Source organism: Lemur catta, chromosome 6, assembly GCF_020740605.2.
Source record: "Lemur catta isolate mLemCat1 chromosome 6, mLemCat1.pri, whole genome shotgun sequence".
In the NCBI taxonomy this organism is placed as follows: Eukaryota; Metazoa; Chordata; class Mammalia; order Primates; family Lemuridae; genus Lemur; species Lemur catta.
The window spans coordinates 62,875,736-62,890,209 of record NC_059133.1 but is presented as its reverse complement, the minus strand read 5'-3'; the positions used below and the strand labels follow the sequence as shown (position 1 = coordinate 62,890,209).

Genomic DNA, 14,474 nt, shown 5'->3' with positions numbered 1-14,474 from the left:
TTGCCTGCTCAGCCCTGGCCCTGCCCTCCAGGTTGGATCAGCCCCTCTGACCCCACAGCACTGTTTCTGACTCTGAGGCCCTGCTCAGAAGCCCTACTTTTGGCTTCCTCCCAGTCGTGGCTCTGAGGCTGATAAGCCAGAGCCCAAGGCTCTGCCTCTGTGTCGCCACAGTTTCTGCCAGGCCCAGGATACCACCCTGAGATTCCAGCACTACACCTAGGCCCCAAGGCCCCACTGTGGATCCTCCACCACTGTTGCAGGAACTGCTCCAAAGTCCAACACCCTGCCAGGGACACCCTGCTCCCCGTCCACCCCCCACAACCACTGGCCTTGAGCTGCCCATACACTGGGACCTTGTTTGAGCAAATGCCCACAGCCCAAGAACTCATGATCATTGACTGGATAGCCTCACCCAGCTGCCACTGTCACCTCTGTGGGGGGACCCCAGGCAGAGCAATCCCTACAACACCAGCCTCAGCGACGAGGATCTTGCCTAGCTCCCAATTTGAACATCCTGTAACTACCTGGTAAATGGCCCAATATCCAGCACAAACAGCATCTAGCACAGGCTTGAACAGAAGCAATCACAGGTGAACAGATCAAATCAGAACAGCTGCATGACAGGCTTCTACTGCACACACCCCTCCCGTCACACCAACACTCCGGAGTAAGGGAAAAAAGGCATCATGTAAGGACCTTCGCCTTCTTCTAACTAAGCAGGGGAGTTCCCAGCAAAGAACAGGTGGTAATTTTATTTGTCTTTTTGATTAATTTTGACAATTCCAAAATGTTTTAAAATGAGCATGTATTTTATTATTTAAAATAAACATTATTTTGAAATAATTTTTTAGATAAGTATAAAAAAAAAAACAGGTGCCCTGCAAACTTATTAGCACTGAGTCAAGAAAAGACGCTTCAGATGAGAGGAAACCATAAAAAGAACCCTGGCAACATGAAAAATCAAAACAGATCAACACCCCCAATGGAGCCATGGTAGCAAACCCAAACTTCGAGGAAATTATCGAAATGATGGAAGTGGAATTCAGAATATGGATGGCAAACAAGATGAATGCAATTGAAGAGAAAGTTGAAAACCAACAAAAAGAAGCCAAAAAAAAATTCAGGAAATTAATGAAAAAGTCACTAAAGAGCTAGACAACATAGCAAGGCTATAATAGAACTCAAAGAAATGAAAAAGTCATTTAGGGAATTTCAAAACACAGCAGAAAGCATCTGCAACAGACTAAACCAAAGAAGAAAGAATCTCAGAGCTTGAAGACAGGCTCTTGAGCTAACCCAGTCATATAAAGAGGCAGAGAAGAGAGCAAAAAAGGTGGAACAATCACTCAGAGAGAGATGAGACTATGCAAAGCAAACTAACACATGAATTATAGGTAGCCCTGAGGGAGAAGAAGAAAGACCTAAAAACCTGGAAAATCTATTCAAGAGAATTATTGAGAAAAACTTCCCCAGTACTGCCAGAAATACAGACATCCAGATACACGATGGTCATCGAACTCAGGGAAAATTCATTCCAAATAGGACATCTCCAAGACACAAAATAAACCTGGCCAAAATCAAAATGAAGATGTTGCTTACATCTGTAAGAAGCTAGATGTAAGCAACAACAGATCTAGAAAGGAAAACCCACCTAATGGGTACAATGAACACTATCTGGGTGATGGGCACATTGTAACCCTGATTCAAGCATATCAAAATTGATACACATAACTGAAAACATTTGTAGCTTGTAATATTTTGAAATAATAAAAAAAGGAAAAAAAGAAAAAAAAAGACATATCATTTTTTTAAAAAGTCACAAAACTATGATTTAAGTTTATCTGCCAAGAATTTACAGTAAATATTTTTCTTAATGGTGAAGCTTTAAAGCATTCCTTTTAAAATCTAGGGGAAAAAAGGCAAGAATGGCCACCATCACCACTTGTGTTCAACATTCCACAGGAGGTTATTATCTTGTAGTAACATAAGAAAAAATATATAAATATTAAAGAAAATATAATTGCCATAATTCATGCATAATATACTTATCCACATAAAATCCAAAAGATTTTATAGGTAAATTATGAGAATAATTATAATGATGAATCAAATGGCCGCATTTAAAATCAATGGGGGTATTGGACAATGTTTCCTTCATTTATCTCATTCCCTACAGAAATGGAAATATAAATATGTGAAATATATATATATGAAAACTCATTGTTAATCAGGGAAATAAAAATTATTACTGTAATGTAAAATATTACATTTAGATTGGCAAAAATGAGAAATCTAAAGATACTCTGTATTGACACACTCAAAAGGAATGTTTGTAGTCTATTGATAAATGTGTAAGTTGGTATAAACACTTTAGAGAATAGTTTGGTACATCTTATAAAGTTGAATATTAGCATGCTAAATGAACTAGCAATTCTAATCCTAGGAATATGCCTTAGCTGTTACAGCAAAATTCACAATAGAAAAAAGCTGGAATCAGCCCAAATATCCACTGATAGGATTTAGGTATATAAGTTGTAGATGAAATACTATACAGCAGTGAAAGTGTATGAACTACGAAGTTCAAAAAGAAGAAAAACAAAATAACTTCTTGTTTAGCAACACATACGTATATAATGAAACTATTGAAAATATGGAAGGAATTAAAAAATATGAAATTCATGTTATTGGCTACTTCTTGTGGAAAAGCAGAGAGATGGAATAATGACTGAGCATAGAACATACCAAGTAATGACAGAGTTCTAACTCTTAAACCTGGAGGTGAATTCATGGCTATTTATTTTATTATTTTGTTTTAAACTGGCATATAGGTTTTTATATATTATTTCTCATAGATCAACTATGACATCATAAAACACTTTAAAATTAAGTATATCAAGCTTTGCATAGCACTTGATATTTAGAAATTGGCAAATAAATATTAGTTCCTATTAGTTTGTAAAATCAAATAGTGACAAGTATAATTTATTAATACAATCAAATTATTAAAATGTCAAACAAAAGGAAAATTACCTACTTTAAATAATTCAATAAACAATTATATAAACTAAATTTAATTGACAAAATAACTTACCTAATGTGTCACATTTCTCTCTAGCTCCACAAATGTCTTCCCTTAGAATAAAAGATTTTGAAGGATTTTTTAGAAAATATTTTTTCAGCAAGCCAAAACAAAAACAAAGAAGTTTTACCTATGACATGACTAATACTACAAACTTCTAAAATCTGGTTTTCACTAAGGTCTCAAAAAGTTTAAACATAGTAATGTACCATTTCTGCACATCAATAAACAACAGGTGCTATATAAAAGAGAGTGTTGTAAACAATTGAATCATTAACCATTGAAAAACTTTGTAAGTATATTTTCCACCTCACAGCCTTTACCTACATACTATGTGTAATATAGTTTACCCTCTTCTTGATGATTTGGTGTCACCATGAGCTTTGATTATCATTCTCTGATGGAAAATAATGATGTTTTCAGATGTTACCAACTTGACTGGTTGGTTGGTTGATTTGTTTGTTTATTGATTGATTGATTGATGGCTTCTGCATTACTTAGTCCCTAACCATTCAATTAGACAGTTCTGTTGTCTCTTTCCCTATGGTCTCTTCCCATAATCCATTGTTCCCCCCATGTTTAATTGGCTATCTCTACTCTTTTTTGCTGCATGGCTTCTACAATCCAGGGCAGAACCATGGAATATGATGCAGTACTGTGTATAAAATTAGGTCAATTCTGTTCTAGTTTTGAAAAGAGATAACATACAGCCACGTGCCCCATAACATTTCAGTCAACGACAGACTGCATATATTATGTTGGTCCCATCAGATTATGAAACCATGTTTTTACAGTACCTTTTCTATGTTTAGATACATAAATATTTACCATTATGTTACAATTGCTTACAGTACAGTAACATGCTGTACAGGTTTGTAGCCTAGGAGCATAGCCAGCTAAACTATCTAGGTTTGTGTAAGTACACTCTATGATGTTCACATAATAATGAAATCACCTAATGATGCATTTCTCAGAACGTGTCCCCAAATCGTTAAGCAAAACATGACAACATGAACTACACGTTAGTTATTTTGTATTGGCTAATGGTTTTCATTTCAAGATTCTGGAAAGTTAAGATTTCTTTGAGTTTGACCCCCAAATGAAGAGTTTCTTTGGTCAACCAATCCACCAAGCAAATAACAAACCTAGTACCTCTATATTCTGGTAATGACAGTGTTGCTGAAACAAAGATGTGAATTAACAACGTATAGAGGGGCTTCTAAAATAAAAAAAAAAATAAATAAGTAGGTTTGAGAACAACCCTAGAAAAGGCAGCCTGGTAACTGAAACAAGCATTGTGCATCAAAACAAGAAATGGAGAAATAGGGGGAAAAAGAAAAAGCACAGGGAGTCCCAGAAGTGGACAACCAAATACATTGAAATGCTCTTATTTCTGAGCAATTGAAACATCAAGAGGAGAATGAACAAAACCTGCTCTCATTTCCATAACTATGTTAATTTCCAGATATTATTACTAATTTTCTCATTCTGCCAACAATGAGATAAGGCAATTATTTTGTTTAGATCAAACCATGACTGAGCAACCTAACATGGCTAATTTCCTAAGGAACTAATTAGTATTCTGGTTTGAAATTATAGAAGAATGCTGTCATTCAATAGCTTCTCTCATAATATAAGGTCTCATAGCATACTTTCATCCATATTCTTGATAAAGAATTAAGGTAGCAAGAAGTATCAGTCATCACGCAGGAGAGAAACAGTAAACAATTGCAGTTGGAAGAGTTATTTCTAAAATCATACCTAGTGATAAGAATAGCAGTGTCATGGTGAGAAGGATGAGTATCCTCAGGAACATTCTGAGTTTGTTGCCATAAACAAAAGTTGCGTAATGTGGTAGCTGCATTAAAATTGATGACTGGTCCTTCCTACACAAAATAATAAGCAATCCAATACCATGTCAAAACATTTATGTCCCCTTTACCTTCCAAGCTTATCAGCATCCATACGATTTATCCAACAGCATTTTCACAAGCAAATGAAAGAGTGGCATCATCCCTTCTTCATATATTTTACTCTAACATATTTTAGCAATACCTGAAGCATTGTAATCAAAACTGAATCTAAGTATATCTTCTCAATATATCCATGCAATATTTAAAATAAAAAAACTAACTTTTAAAAATTATTACATTTTAAATCCTTCCACATTAGGATTATAAAAGTGAATACTTGGATTTTTTTTTAATCTTAGATTTTTAAATTGTTTATTCATTTGTGTTACTTCCTTGTCTCAGTTAAACACTTGTTGACATTCTATTTTCTTTCCATCACAACAGAAAAGGAAGGGTTATCTCATTCCTTTTAAAATCAAGTTTTTTCAAGTAAATTGTTAAAGGATCTCATTTATAATAAGAGTTTCACGATCTCTATATATTTTCACTACAAGACCACAACAACTAATATTACTAATTTTAGGCCTGTTTCTTACCTGTTCATTGTGAATTATAATTAATTTTACAATTACAATGTTTATAAGATTTCCAATACTCGAGTCCTTGTAGATTGCTGCAACCTGCAAGTAAAACATGTAGTATTAGATACCTAAAATGAATATTTCTTCTCAAAAGTAAATTCAAACCAGTCCCAGAACATCAATTCTCCAATTTAGCTGCACATTGGAATCTCTTAGAGAGCTTTTGCAAATCCTCACATTCAGGCAACATCCCTTACCAATTAAGTCAGAATCTCCAGGACTGAGACCCAGGCATCAGTATCTTTTTAAAATTCTCTATTATTTTAATGATTCTAATGTGAAACAAAATTTGAGAGCCAGTGTCCTAAACCACGCTACTGAGGTTGGTCCATGGGTCAGCAGCAGCCACATAACCTAGAGCTGAACAGAAATGCAGAATCTCAGGCCCCACCCTGGATTAGTGTGCCAGAATCTGCATTTTAATGAGATCTCCAAGTGATCTGAACACCTTAGAATTTGGAAACGACTGTTCTGGATGATTCAGCAAGAAATTCACTTTATTCTGTGTCATGATCCACAATTTACATAGCCACAATAATCCATAAAAATATGTAAGCAACTTATTTTATTCTCGTAGCTTCACTTAATCTTTTCTTCCATAGTTGCATATTCCTAATTCTGAATATGGTTTTTATTATAGTTTTATTACTGGAATCCATGAAGACAGATTCATCTAGAATCATACAAACAGCCATGGAAGAGGTCATGAGTCACAACCTGGCCCTCAATTTACCAAGATTGGAGAATGCAAGTCTATGAGGCACTCTTGATTGGCTCTGCCTGTGCTCAGTTTATGATTCATGATTAAGGTGCTATCCCATTCACTAATCCATATCCTCTTCTTGCAGCCATCATAGAGTTTGCTACTGTAGTAGGAATATATCCCACGGCCAATGCCTCTGCCTCACACTACATAACCCCCTCTGGACCTGAGCCACCTGTGCAACGAAAACTGCTTCTGATGCCTAGATCACCATCTTGTGGGCCACTGTCCAAGCCAAGAGAGCAATTGCTTGGCGGTGCTACTTCCTTCATTTGTTTAGTAAATAAATGTTTAGCAACTGCTCCTTGCTTTGCTGGCTGGAGGCACAGATATAGGAAAGAGGGTATGGTTCCTGACCTTGTGAAGCTTACAGTTTGCCAGACGTATCAGTACTGAAGCCCTCACTCCATCAGCCAAAGCTGCTTCAACACAATGTAGTTGCCAGTGCCTCTTATACCAAACAGATTACTACCAGAACCAGAGCCAAAAGCATCTCTGGAATAGCTGGCACTGCAGGGCCAGTATGAGCAAAAATACACATTCTAGTATCTTTACTATTGTTTTAGCTGTGCAGCCACAAATACTTACAGGTTTGTCATCTTTACCTGCAGTGATGCCTTTGGCTCTGGTGGTGGCATGTTTTGGCAAGAGTAGAGGTAGCCCCAGTGGGGTTGACAGTAAGCTAAGACTGGGAGAGTCAGATGATTGGCGATTTCAAGCAGGTCTGTTAGCACTGTAGTATTGCTCACTTTAAAATGGGAGCTGTGGAAATTTACAGTTGAATTTATAAATATTCATTTTACATGCAAATTTTAAAAATATATCCACCCTAGAAAATAAAGTATACCAATATTTGTGACTTCAGAGTTACCCCTTGATCCTGTGAGTTTAAAAGTGGATGCTTTCCTAAATCAAACTACAAGGTAAAACACACAACTCAAAGGTATTTACAAAGTCTTTTTTCTCTAAAAGTGAAAAACAGTTGTGAAGATTCCTGTGTCCCAGAAGAATATGCATTCCCATACTCCAGAGAAACAAGCTTAAACACTGTGAGGTGTCTAAATGGCTAACTACTATACTCTTTGTCCTAAAGATATTGGCTACAAATGACAACCTGGATGTTATAATATCAGCTATAAAATATATAACCAAAAATTATTTTTCCAGTTTTGGAAGGAGCCAGATGCTGCACCTTTATAGAAAAGTGACCAACTCAGGTAGAATTTGGAAATATATTCCCAGTGTTCTGACAGTATAACTTAAAATGTATTACTACAGCAAAATAACCTTAAAATGTAATGTTAGGGAAAAGATAATGCAAATAATTGTTATGCAAGGTGAGTAGTGGCTATAAAACATAGTTCTTTAAGTTAAACAGACATAAGTTCAAATTGTAACCGCCACTTAATAATACCTACTTATCAGGCTATTATAAGGATTAAGTGAGATGGTATAAAAGTAGTATTTGGATCAGGGCCAGGGTCATAGGAATCAATCATGGTAGCTGTTATTATTATTACCGCTATTTATTAAACTTTTCTAGAAGGCATATTTTATATGTAACACTAGTTCTAGTACATGTATTTCAAGTTAGTTATCATAGTGTACCCAAATTGAAGACAAAAGATTCAAAAGCATCACTTTTTCATTATCTATTTCAATATTTATTGAATATTTACTTCCTATCAAACACTATGCTACTTACTAGACATACAGAGATGAATAGAATAAGGCATGATCTGTGCTCTTAACACACAGTCTTCTGGGGGTAAAAGATATAAAAACAGAGGGTTCAATTTAAATAATTCTTCAATGCCCCCAAAAAACTCTCAGATTTATATTTTGCTTTTATATTAAAATGGTATATTTCATTAAGTAATTAAGACTGTCTTACTCATTTTTCTAATTGTATGCACCTATTATTTTAATTATTTACATTAATAATCTATGTGCTCATATACTATGTATGTACACATATATATCTTTTACTACATTTACATACTTAAAGGTGCTGTTATTGAATAACTCTATTCAATAAAGCTGAATTGTGATTCAAGCAATGAACAGCCACAAGGGCCATCTGGCACTCAGAGAATTTTAGAATTAGCATGTACAATGCATTTCTCTCATCCCTAAAACTACTTCCCCATATTAGATTGCCTTGATGGTAAGGTACCATGTTAGTTACAAATAATAAATAATAAATGATAAATAAAATGTTTATTGTGTGCCAGATGTGTTCTGTTTAAATGTATTAATTCATTTAATTCTCACAACAAATCTTATGAGATATGAACTACTATATTGTCTGTTTTACAGATAAGAAAACTAAGATACAGAAAGATTAAGTAACATACTGAAGTTTAGGTGGCTAGTAAGCAACAGAACCCAATTTCCATCCCAAGCAGTCTGGCTTTGGAGCTCTAACTACTTTCCATGATTTTACTCAGCATTCTACCCTACGTCACTCCCAATGAGCTCTTAGTACAAAAATGTTTCAAAACCCTGCTGCAACCCATCCCCTAGCTGTGGTCACTTGATCATAGCCTCAGAGAAGTTCTATGTAGTCAGGAGACATGGCTATAAGGCTGGTGGCGGACACCCCTCCCCTCCCTAATGGAAAAAAGAAAAAGCCCATGAGATCTGCCAAGAACAATCCCTGCTAGGCCCAGCTGAGTTAAAAGAATAACCACAACTGATGGTTACCATGACAAGAGTCTCGGCTCCTGGAGTCCATCACGGTTCCTGGAGTCCACCCATACCACCAGCCCCTCCTATTTCTCCACACCTGCCCTAAAACTGCAATGGAAAATTCCTTGCTCTCCCCACCATAAATCTTTCCGCCAAGGAAACTCTCACCCCCCAGCCCTAAAAAACATATATAAACCCACTCAAAACTTCTGGAGGTGCGACTTCTCAGGTCTCTCCCTCCCTCCCTCCCTCTCTCTCTCTCTCCCTCTCTCTCTCTCTCTCTCTCTCTCTCTCTCTCTCTCTGTCCCCCGGGGCCTGGGAACCTCACCTGGGTCCCTCTCTTGGGACTCATTACCCCCACCCAGGAGCGCTCCAATAAAGCCTTTTTACTTATCCCTTTCAACTCTGCTCGTCTTTCTTTCTCTGGCACCGGCCACTCCAAAAAAACCTTACAATGGCTTTTAGTTATAGGTCTATTACTAGTTACATGCCAGTTGTTTAAGCCTGAAAAATTGATTTGTCTTTTTTTATCTTAATATCCTCAACCATGTTGAGGTACTGAGTACCCTTGGTCACTATGCCCTTGTGTATTGGATTAGTATTAAGCAGGTGGTGTTGGGAGGAGTGTGGAAAACATTTGTTTTAAAGAATAAAATCAATCCACAGTTTGAGAAATGTTGAGTTAAAAGAGTTAAACAGGTATCTTCATGGAGTCTTGAATAGGCTAAAATATATATATATATATATATGTGCATATATATAAAATCTATGAGACAGAGATATTATATGTAGCATTTCAAGCAACCATTGGGCCATAGTCCTTACCCTCTTCCCCAGAGCACATCACAGGACTAATACTCCATTTCACAGACTATGCTTTAAGAAATATGAGACCAGATTTCTAAGGTATTATCCTGATTTATAAAGCCATGTAATATTTTAATATATTACTGTAATCACTATATTTTAGAGTGGCATGTATTAGAACTTTTATTGATATAATTAAAATATATTTCATCTTTTATTTTTTTTTTATTTTTTTTTAAGACAGAGTCTCACTCTGTTGCCCTGAGTAGAGGGCCATGGCATCAGCCCAGCTCACAGCAACCTCAAACTTCTGGGCTCAAGCGATCCTCTGCCTCAGTCTCCCAAGTAGCTGGGACTACAGGCACAGGCCACGACACTCGGCTAATTTTTCTATTTTTTCTTTTTTTTTAAGTAGAGATGGGGGTCTTGCTCTTGCTGAGGCTGGTCTCAAACTCCTGAGCTCAAGCTATTCTCTTGCTCAGCCTCCCAGAGTGCCAGGATTACAGGCAAGAGCCACCACACCCAGTCTAATCTTTTATTCTTTAAATGTTTGTTTTCCTAATATAAATAGTTCTTACTTCTTTACAGGTTTCACAAAACAGTAAATATTGCTCCGTGGATATTTAGCAAAAGGTAAAGAAGAAATGGTATGAATTATACTGTTTAAATCTTTAAGAAAAATTCTAGGCAAAACATACTTCATGCAAAGCAAAACATACTTCATGCAAAGCATGAAACAAATTGCTATGACCATTAACCTGCAAATCATTTTGAAAAGAATTTCTAGACAGAACTTCAGCAAGTGTTCACAGATAGTATGTTTATAGGCCACTTTCATTAAGAAGTGCAAAGTCACCTACAAAACACTGATTTTAACAAAGTAAAGAGATTTTGTCTATAAAGATCACTATTCCTTACTTGTTTAAAAAGAACATTTTATTTTTAAATTGAAAATGATCCAATTCCACATATGTACAAAGTAAATATGTACAAAGAATTAAGAATATGTAGAGTACTGAGTTGAGAAGAGGAGAAAGTAACCTAAATGTTTATACCTTAAGTATGAAAATATATCATTAATTTTTATTTTTGTGTAGTTGAAAAATTTGCCCTAAATAACATCAGTAAAAGCAACCCAAGGAATTGAAAGCAATGGTATAAAGTCAATGAATGCAAGTGAGAATTTTTAGTTGATAAATACCTCTAATAATGGTAATTATGTTTTAATAAAAGGACTAATTCTTGAGGATCACATGATACTCCTTAAATTGACATTATTAAATCTGAAATAGAGCAAATATTATAAAGTCAAACCTTTGTAAACACAATGAAGTGTGGAGGTCTCCAACACATAATAAATATTTAAGATTTATTAAACAATAAGTTGTTGAATATCAAAAATAAACATAATGAGGAAAATAACTGCTATAGTTTACATATATTTTGGTAGCTTAATAATGCATATGTAAATGTAATTTTAACCTGATGCTATTACCCAAATTCCCTAAGGTTAAAAGCTTTAGAATAGCAGATAATTAAATCTCTCTTCTACTAGAACACAAACATTTAATTAGATATACTATACACAATTATGTTCTTCCCCACTAATTTTAATGTTAATTCCAGAAAACCCCTTGAATAAGAGATCTCAATAAGCTATTTTGACAACATAAGGACAACACTAAAAAATGAATTAAATCACAGTTATATCATTGCACTCAGATATTGTGATAAATTGTTAAAAACAAAGAAAAAGTTTAAGAAGACAGTACAATAGTTTACTTTGTGCAGGATGGGTAAGGGTAGATAATCCTCTCTCTAAACTATGTATATAATCCATTTGCTCAATGCTGAAGGGCATTCAACTATTTACCCCATAATATCTGGAGCTCAACACAAAAAAAACGCTTTTCTATCACTTTGAACTTTTCTTTAAATGGCTTATTATCATAGTTCACATCTAAATCACATTTTCTTGTCTTTTTCCTAAATTACTATGATCAGAACATTACCAATAATCTAACTGTGTGTGTTTGAATAAAATGCAGTTAGTGCCTTCTAAAAATTAGGAAAAAATATGCAAAACTTGAATGGCTCCTTCCTCAACTGGAAACATCTGTGGACACTTATGTGGAGACAGCATTCTTCTTGCCTCTTTAGAGCAATTTTGGAAATGGACTTCACAAGCAGCGATAAAACAACTTGGACTAGATCTGATGATCCCTACATAGTGTGATCAACTGTCCCAGTTTGTCCAGGACTGAAGGGTTTCCAAGGGTGTGAGACTTTTAATACCAAAACTAAGAAAGTGCCAAGAAAAACAGGAACAGTTTATCACTCTTTCCCTAAGTTTCCTTTCACTTTTAATGTTGTTTATATCCACGAATATAGCTGTGATCACTGTTTTTTTTTTTACCAATAAAACAATATATGTACAGAATCATAAAGTCAACTGACTTTCTTATAATCCTCATTTGAACATTCTTTCAATGAGAGAGAAGAAAAGAATGCAGAAAGCACTAAACCCAGGTGGTTTAGAAGTCATCTGAAATTTGGTCACTGAGGAAGAAAGAAAAAAATATAATAAAACCCAAAGTACCTCCAAAGAAAGACTTAGCCTCCTAAATTTTTCTTCTACCCCACTTCTATTTGAAATGTTTTCTTCTTCCTCAACTCTGCTCCATCTATTAATATCTCCTGTGAACAAAAGCTTAATGAAAACCAGCTGACTACATCTAAAAATGTCCCGTCTTCACCTGAAATCTCTCCTCTGAAAATCCAGGAAATGATATGTACATGCATTGGTCTGTTGTTTCAAGCAATCTCAGATGCAGATTTACTTTCCATGAAGTCAAAAAGTCTGCTCAATAAACTCTGGCATTAAAATTCCCATAGACAACTTCAGTTATCTCAAAGTATGCCACAATATCTTCTAAATGGTGATGCTATTAATTGATTTTTATGTAACATATGGAAAATAAAACTTCTCTGAGGGTGCTGATGTCACAAAAAATGCATATAACTATTCCAGAATTACTCTCTTGTGTTCCTTTACTCCTTTTAGTCAGTATCTCCAAAGCACCAACATTAGTTATCTGTCATTTACCATGCTTCAAAACCTGTTGCATTTATAAAATCTAATATTTTCCTTCAATACTTCCCCCACTCAATTTTCTTAATAAATGCCATCTCCTTTAACCCTTTTCAATTGCAAATTTTATCCCAGTGTTCCATATAATTGATAGAATTTTCCTACATACTATCTGACATCTTCTACATCATAGTTCTCATTATAATCCCTTCATAATTTAGAGTATGCCACACCCACATCTAGATTATTACACATCTAGGTAATTACTTTGAATTCAGAAGTAAACAGTCATTAGGATAAATTTCTATCCATAGCTCTGTTGTCATTTTAAAAATTAAACTCAAGTAAACTAAATGAGTGTCTACATTATACAATTTCAGAAAATCATTTTAGATCACCTGTTTTTTGTTTATCATAATGCATGGCATTCTGAAAAAAAAGTATTACTTTTACTTTAATCACTTATTCATTCATTCTTTCAACAACTATTTACTGAGCACCCACTTTGTACCAGATACCGTGTTTAGGCAACATAGACATTGTATAATCATAGGAATTTAAGTTAAAAATGTCATACACAAGGAAAATGACTGGATCTTAGGACCTTCATGTCCCAATGAACTTAAATGAGGATGTCTAGCTAAGGAAAATTTACAATGCCCTATAGTGTGTCCTGACCAAGTCTTTTCAACCAAGTGGACCTGAATTCCCTATATGTGACTTCCAGTCATGAGATAAGTTCCAAATAACCTGAATCTATATAAATAGGTGATCATATAATTCATCAACTAAACCAAGATACTTCTGAGCATGAAAGGGGGTACTTTCAGTAATTACTCCAAAACAATAGTCCTAAATTCAGGAATGTCCCAGGAATTATGAGATATACATATGTGCACACACACGTATATGTATATGTACAGATACATATGATAAAGGGTGCTGCTACTAACACAGAATTGGTGCCCTTCACTAGCTCTAGAACTCTGTTCAATGGATTGGGACCACCACTGCCTAACACAGACATCAACATCAGATCAAGAACTTTTATAACTACTGTGATTTTATATTCCAAATATGCTATGACAGCTCTATTATTAATATCTTTTATCCCCATAAATAGATTTATAATTTAAAATATCATGTGTCCAAATTTCTGATTTGGAAAATCTAGCAGTAATCAAAATACTATACCCTCCTCTCTATACAGAAGAAATAGGGTGAGGTTTTAAAAAATTCAGATTCAAAGAGCAAAAGATCAATGTTACTAGGATACTCCCTGTCACTAGAGGGCAGAAGCCATTCATGTGATGAAGTAAAGAATAACTCAAGCATTTTCTATAAGTGGTTTCAGAGATTATAAATGTTTATAAAAAGAAAGTTGCCAAGTAACAGAATGGGATACTTGTTATATCTCTATCCAAACTAAATTTCAATGAAATATTATTTTTGGCTTAACCCTAGATACAAGTTGCTTACATCTAGAGTTTAGAAAAACAATTTTATAAATTAAATGTGAAAAAAATAATAAGCCAAACGTCATGTTAAG

General features: G+C 34.9%; 1 protein-coding gene across 1 annotated transcript in view; it reads right to left on the bottom strand.

Moving 5' to 3' along the window:
* ADAMTS20 (ADAM metallopeptidase with thrombospondin type 1 motif 20) overlaps positions 1-14,474 on the bottom strand; it is a 154,674-nt gene that overhangs the window by 105,199 nt on the left and 35,001 nt on the right. Inside the window, exons 5-7 of the mRNA XM_045555249.1 lie at positions 5,529-5,612; positions 4,841-4,965; positions 3,092-3,132 (exon numbers count right to left, since the gene is read on the bottom strand). Coding sequence (XP_045411205.1) covers positions 3,092-3,132; positions 4,841-4,965; positions 5,529-5,612 — 250 coding nt within the window. The remainder of the gene's footprint in view (positions 1-3,091; positions 3,133-4,840; positions 4,966-5,528; positions 5,613-14,474) is intronic.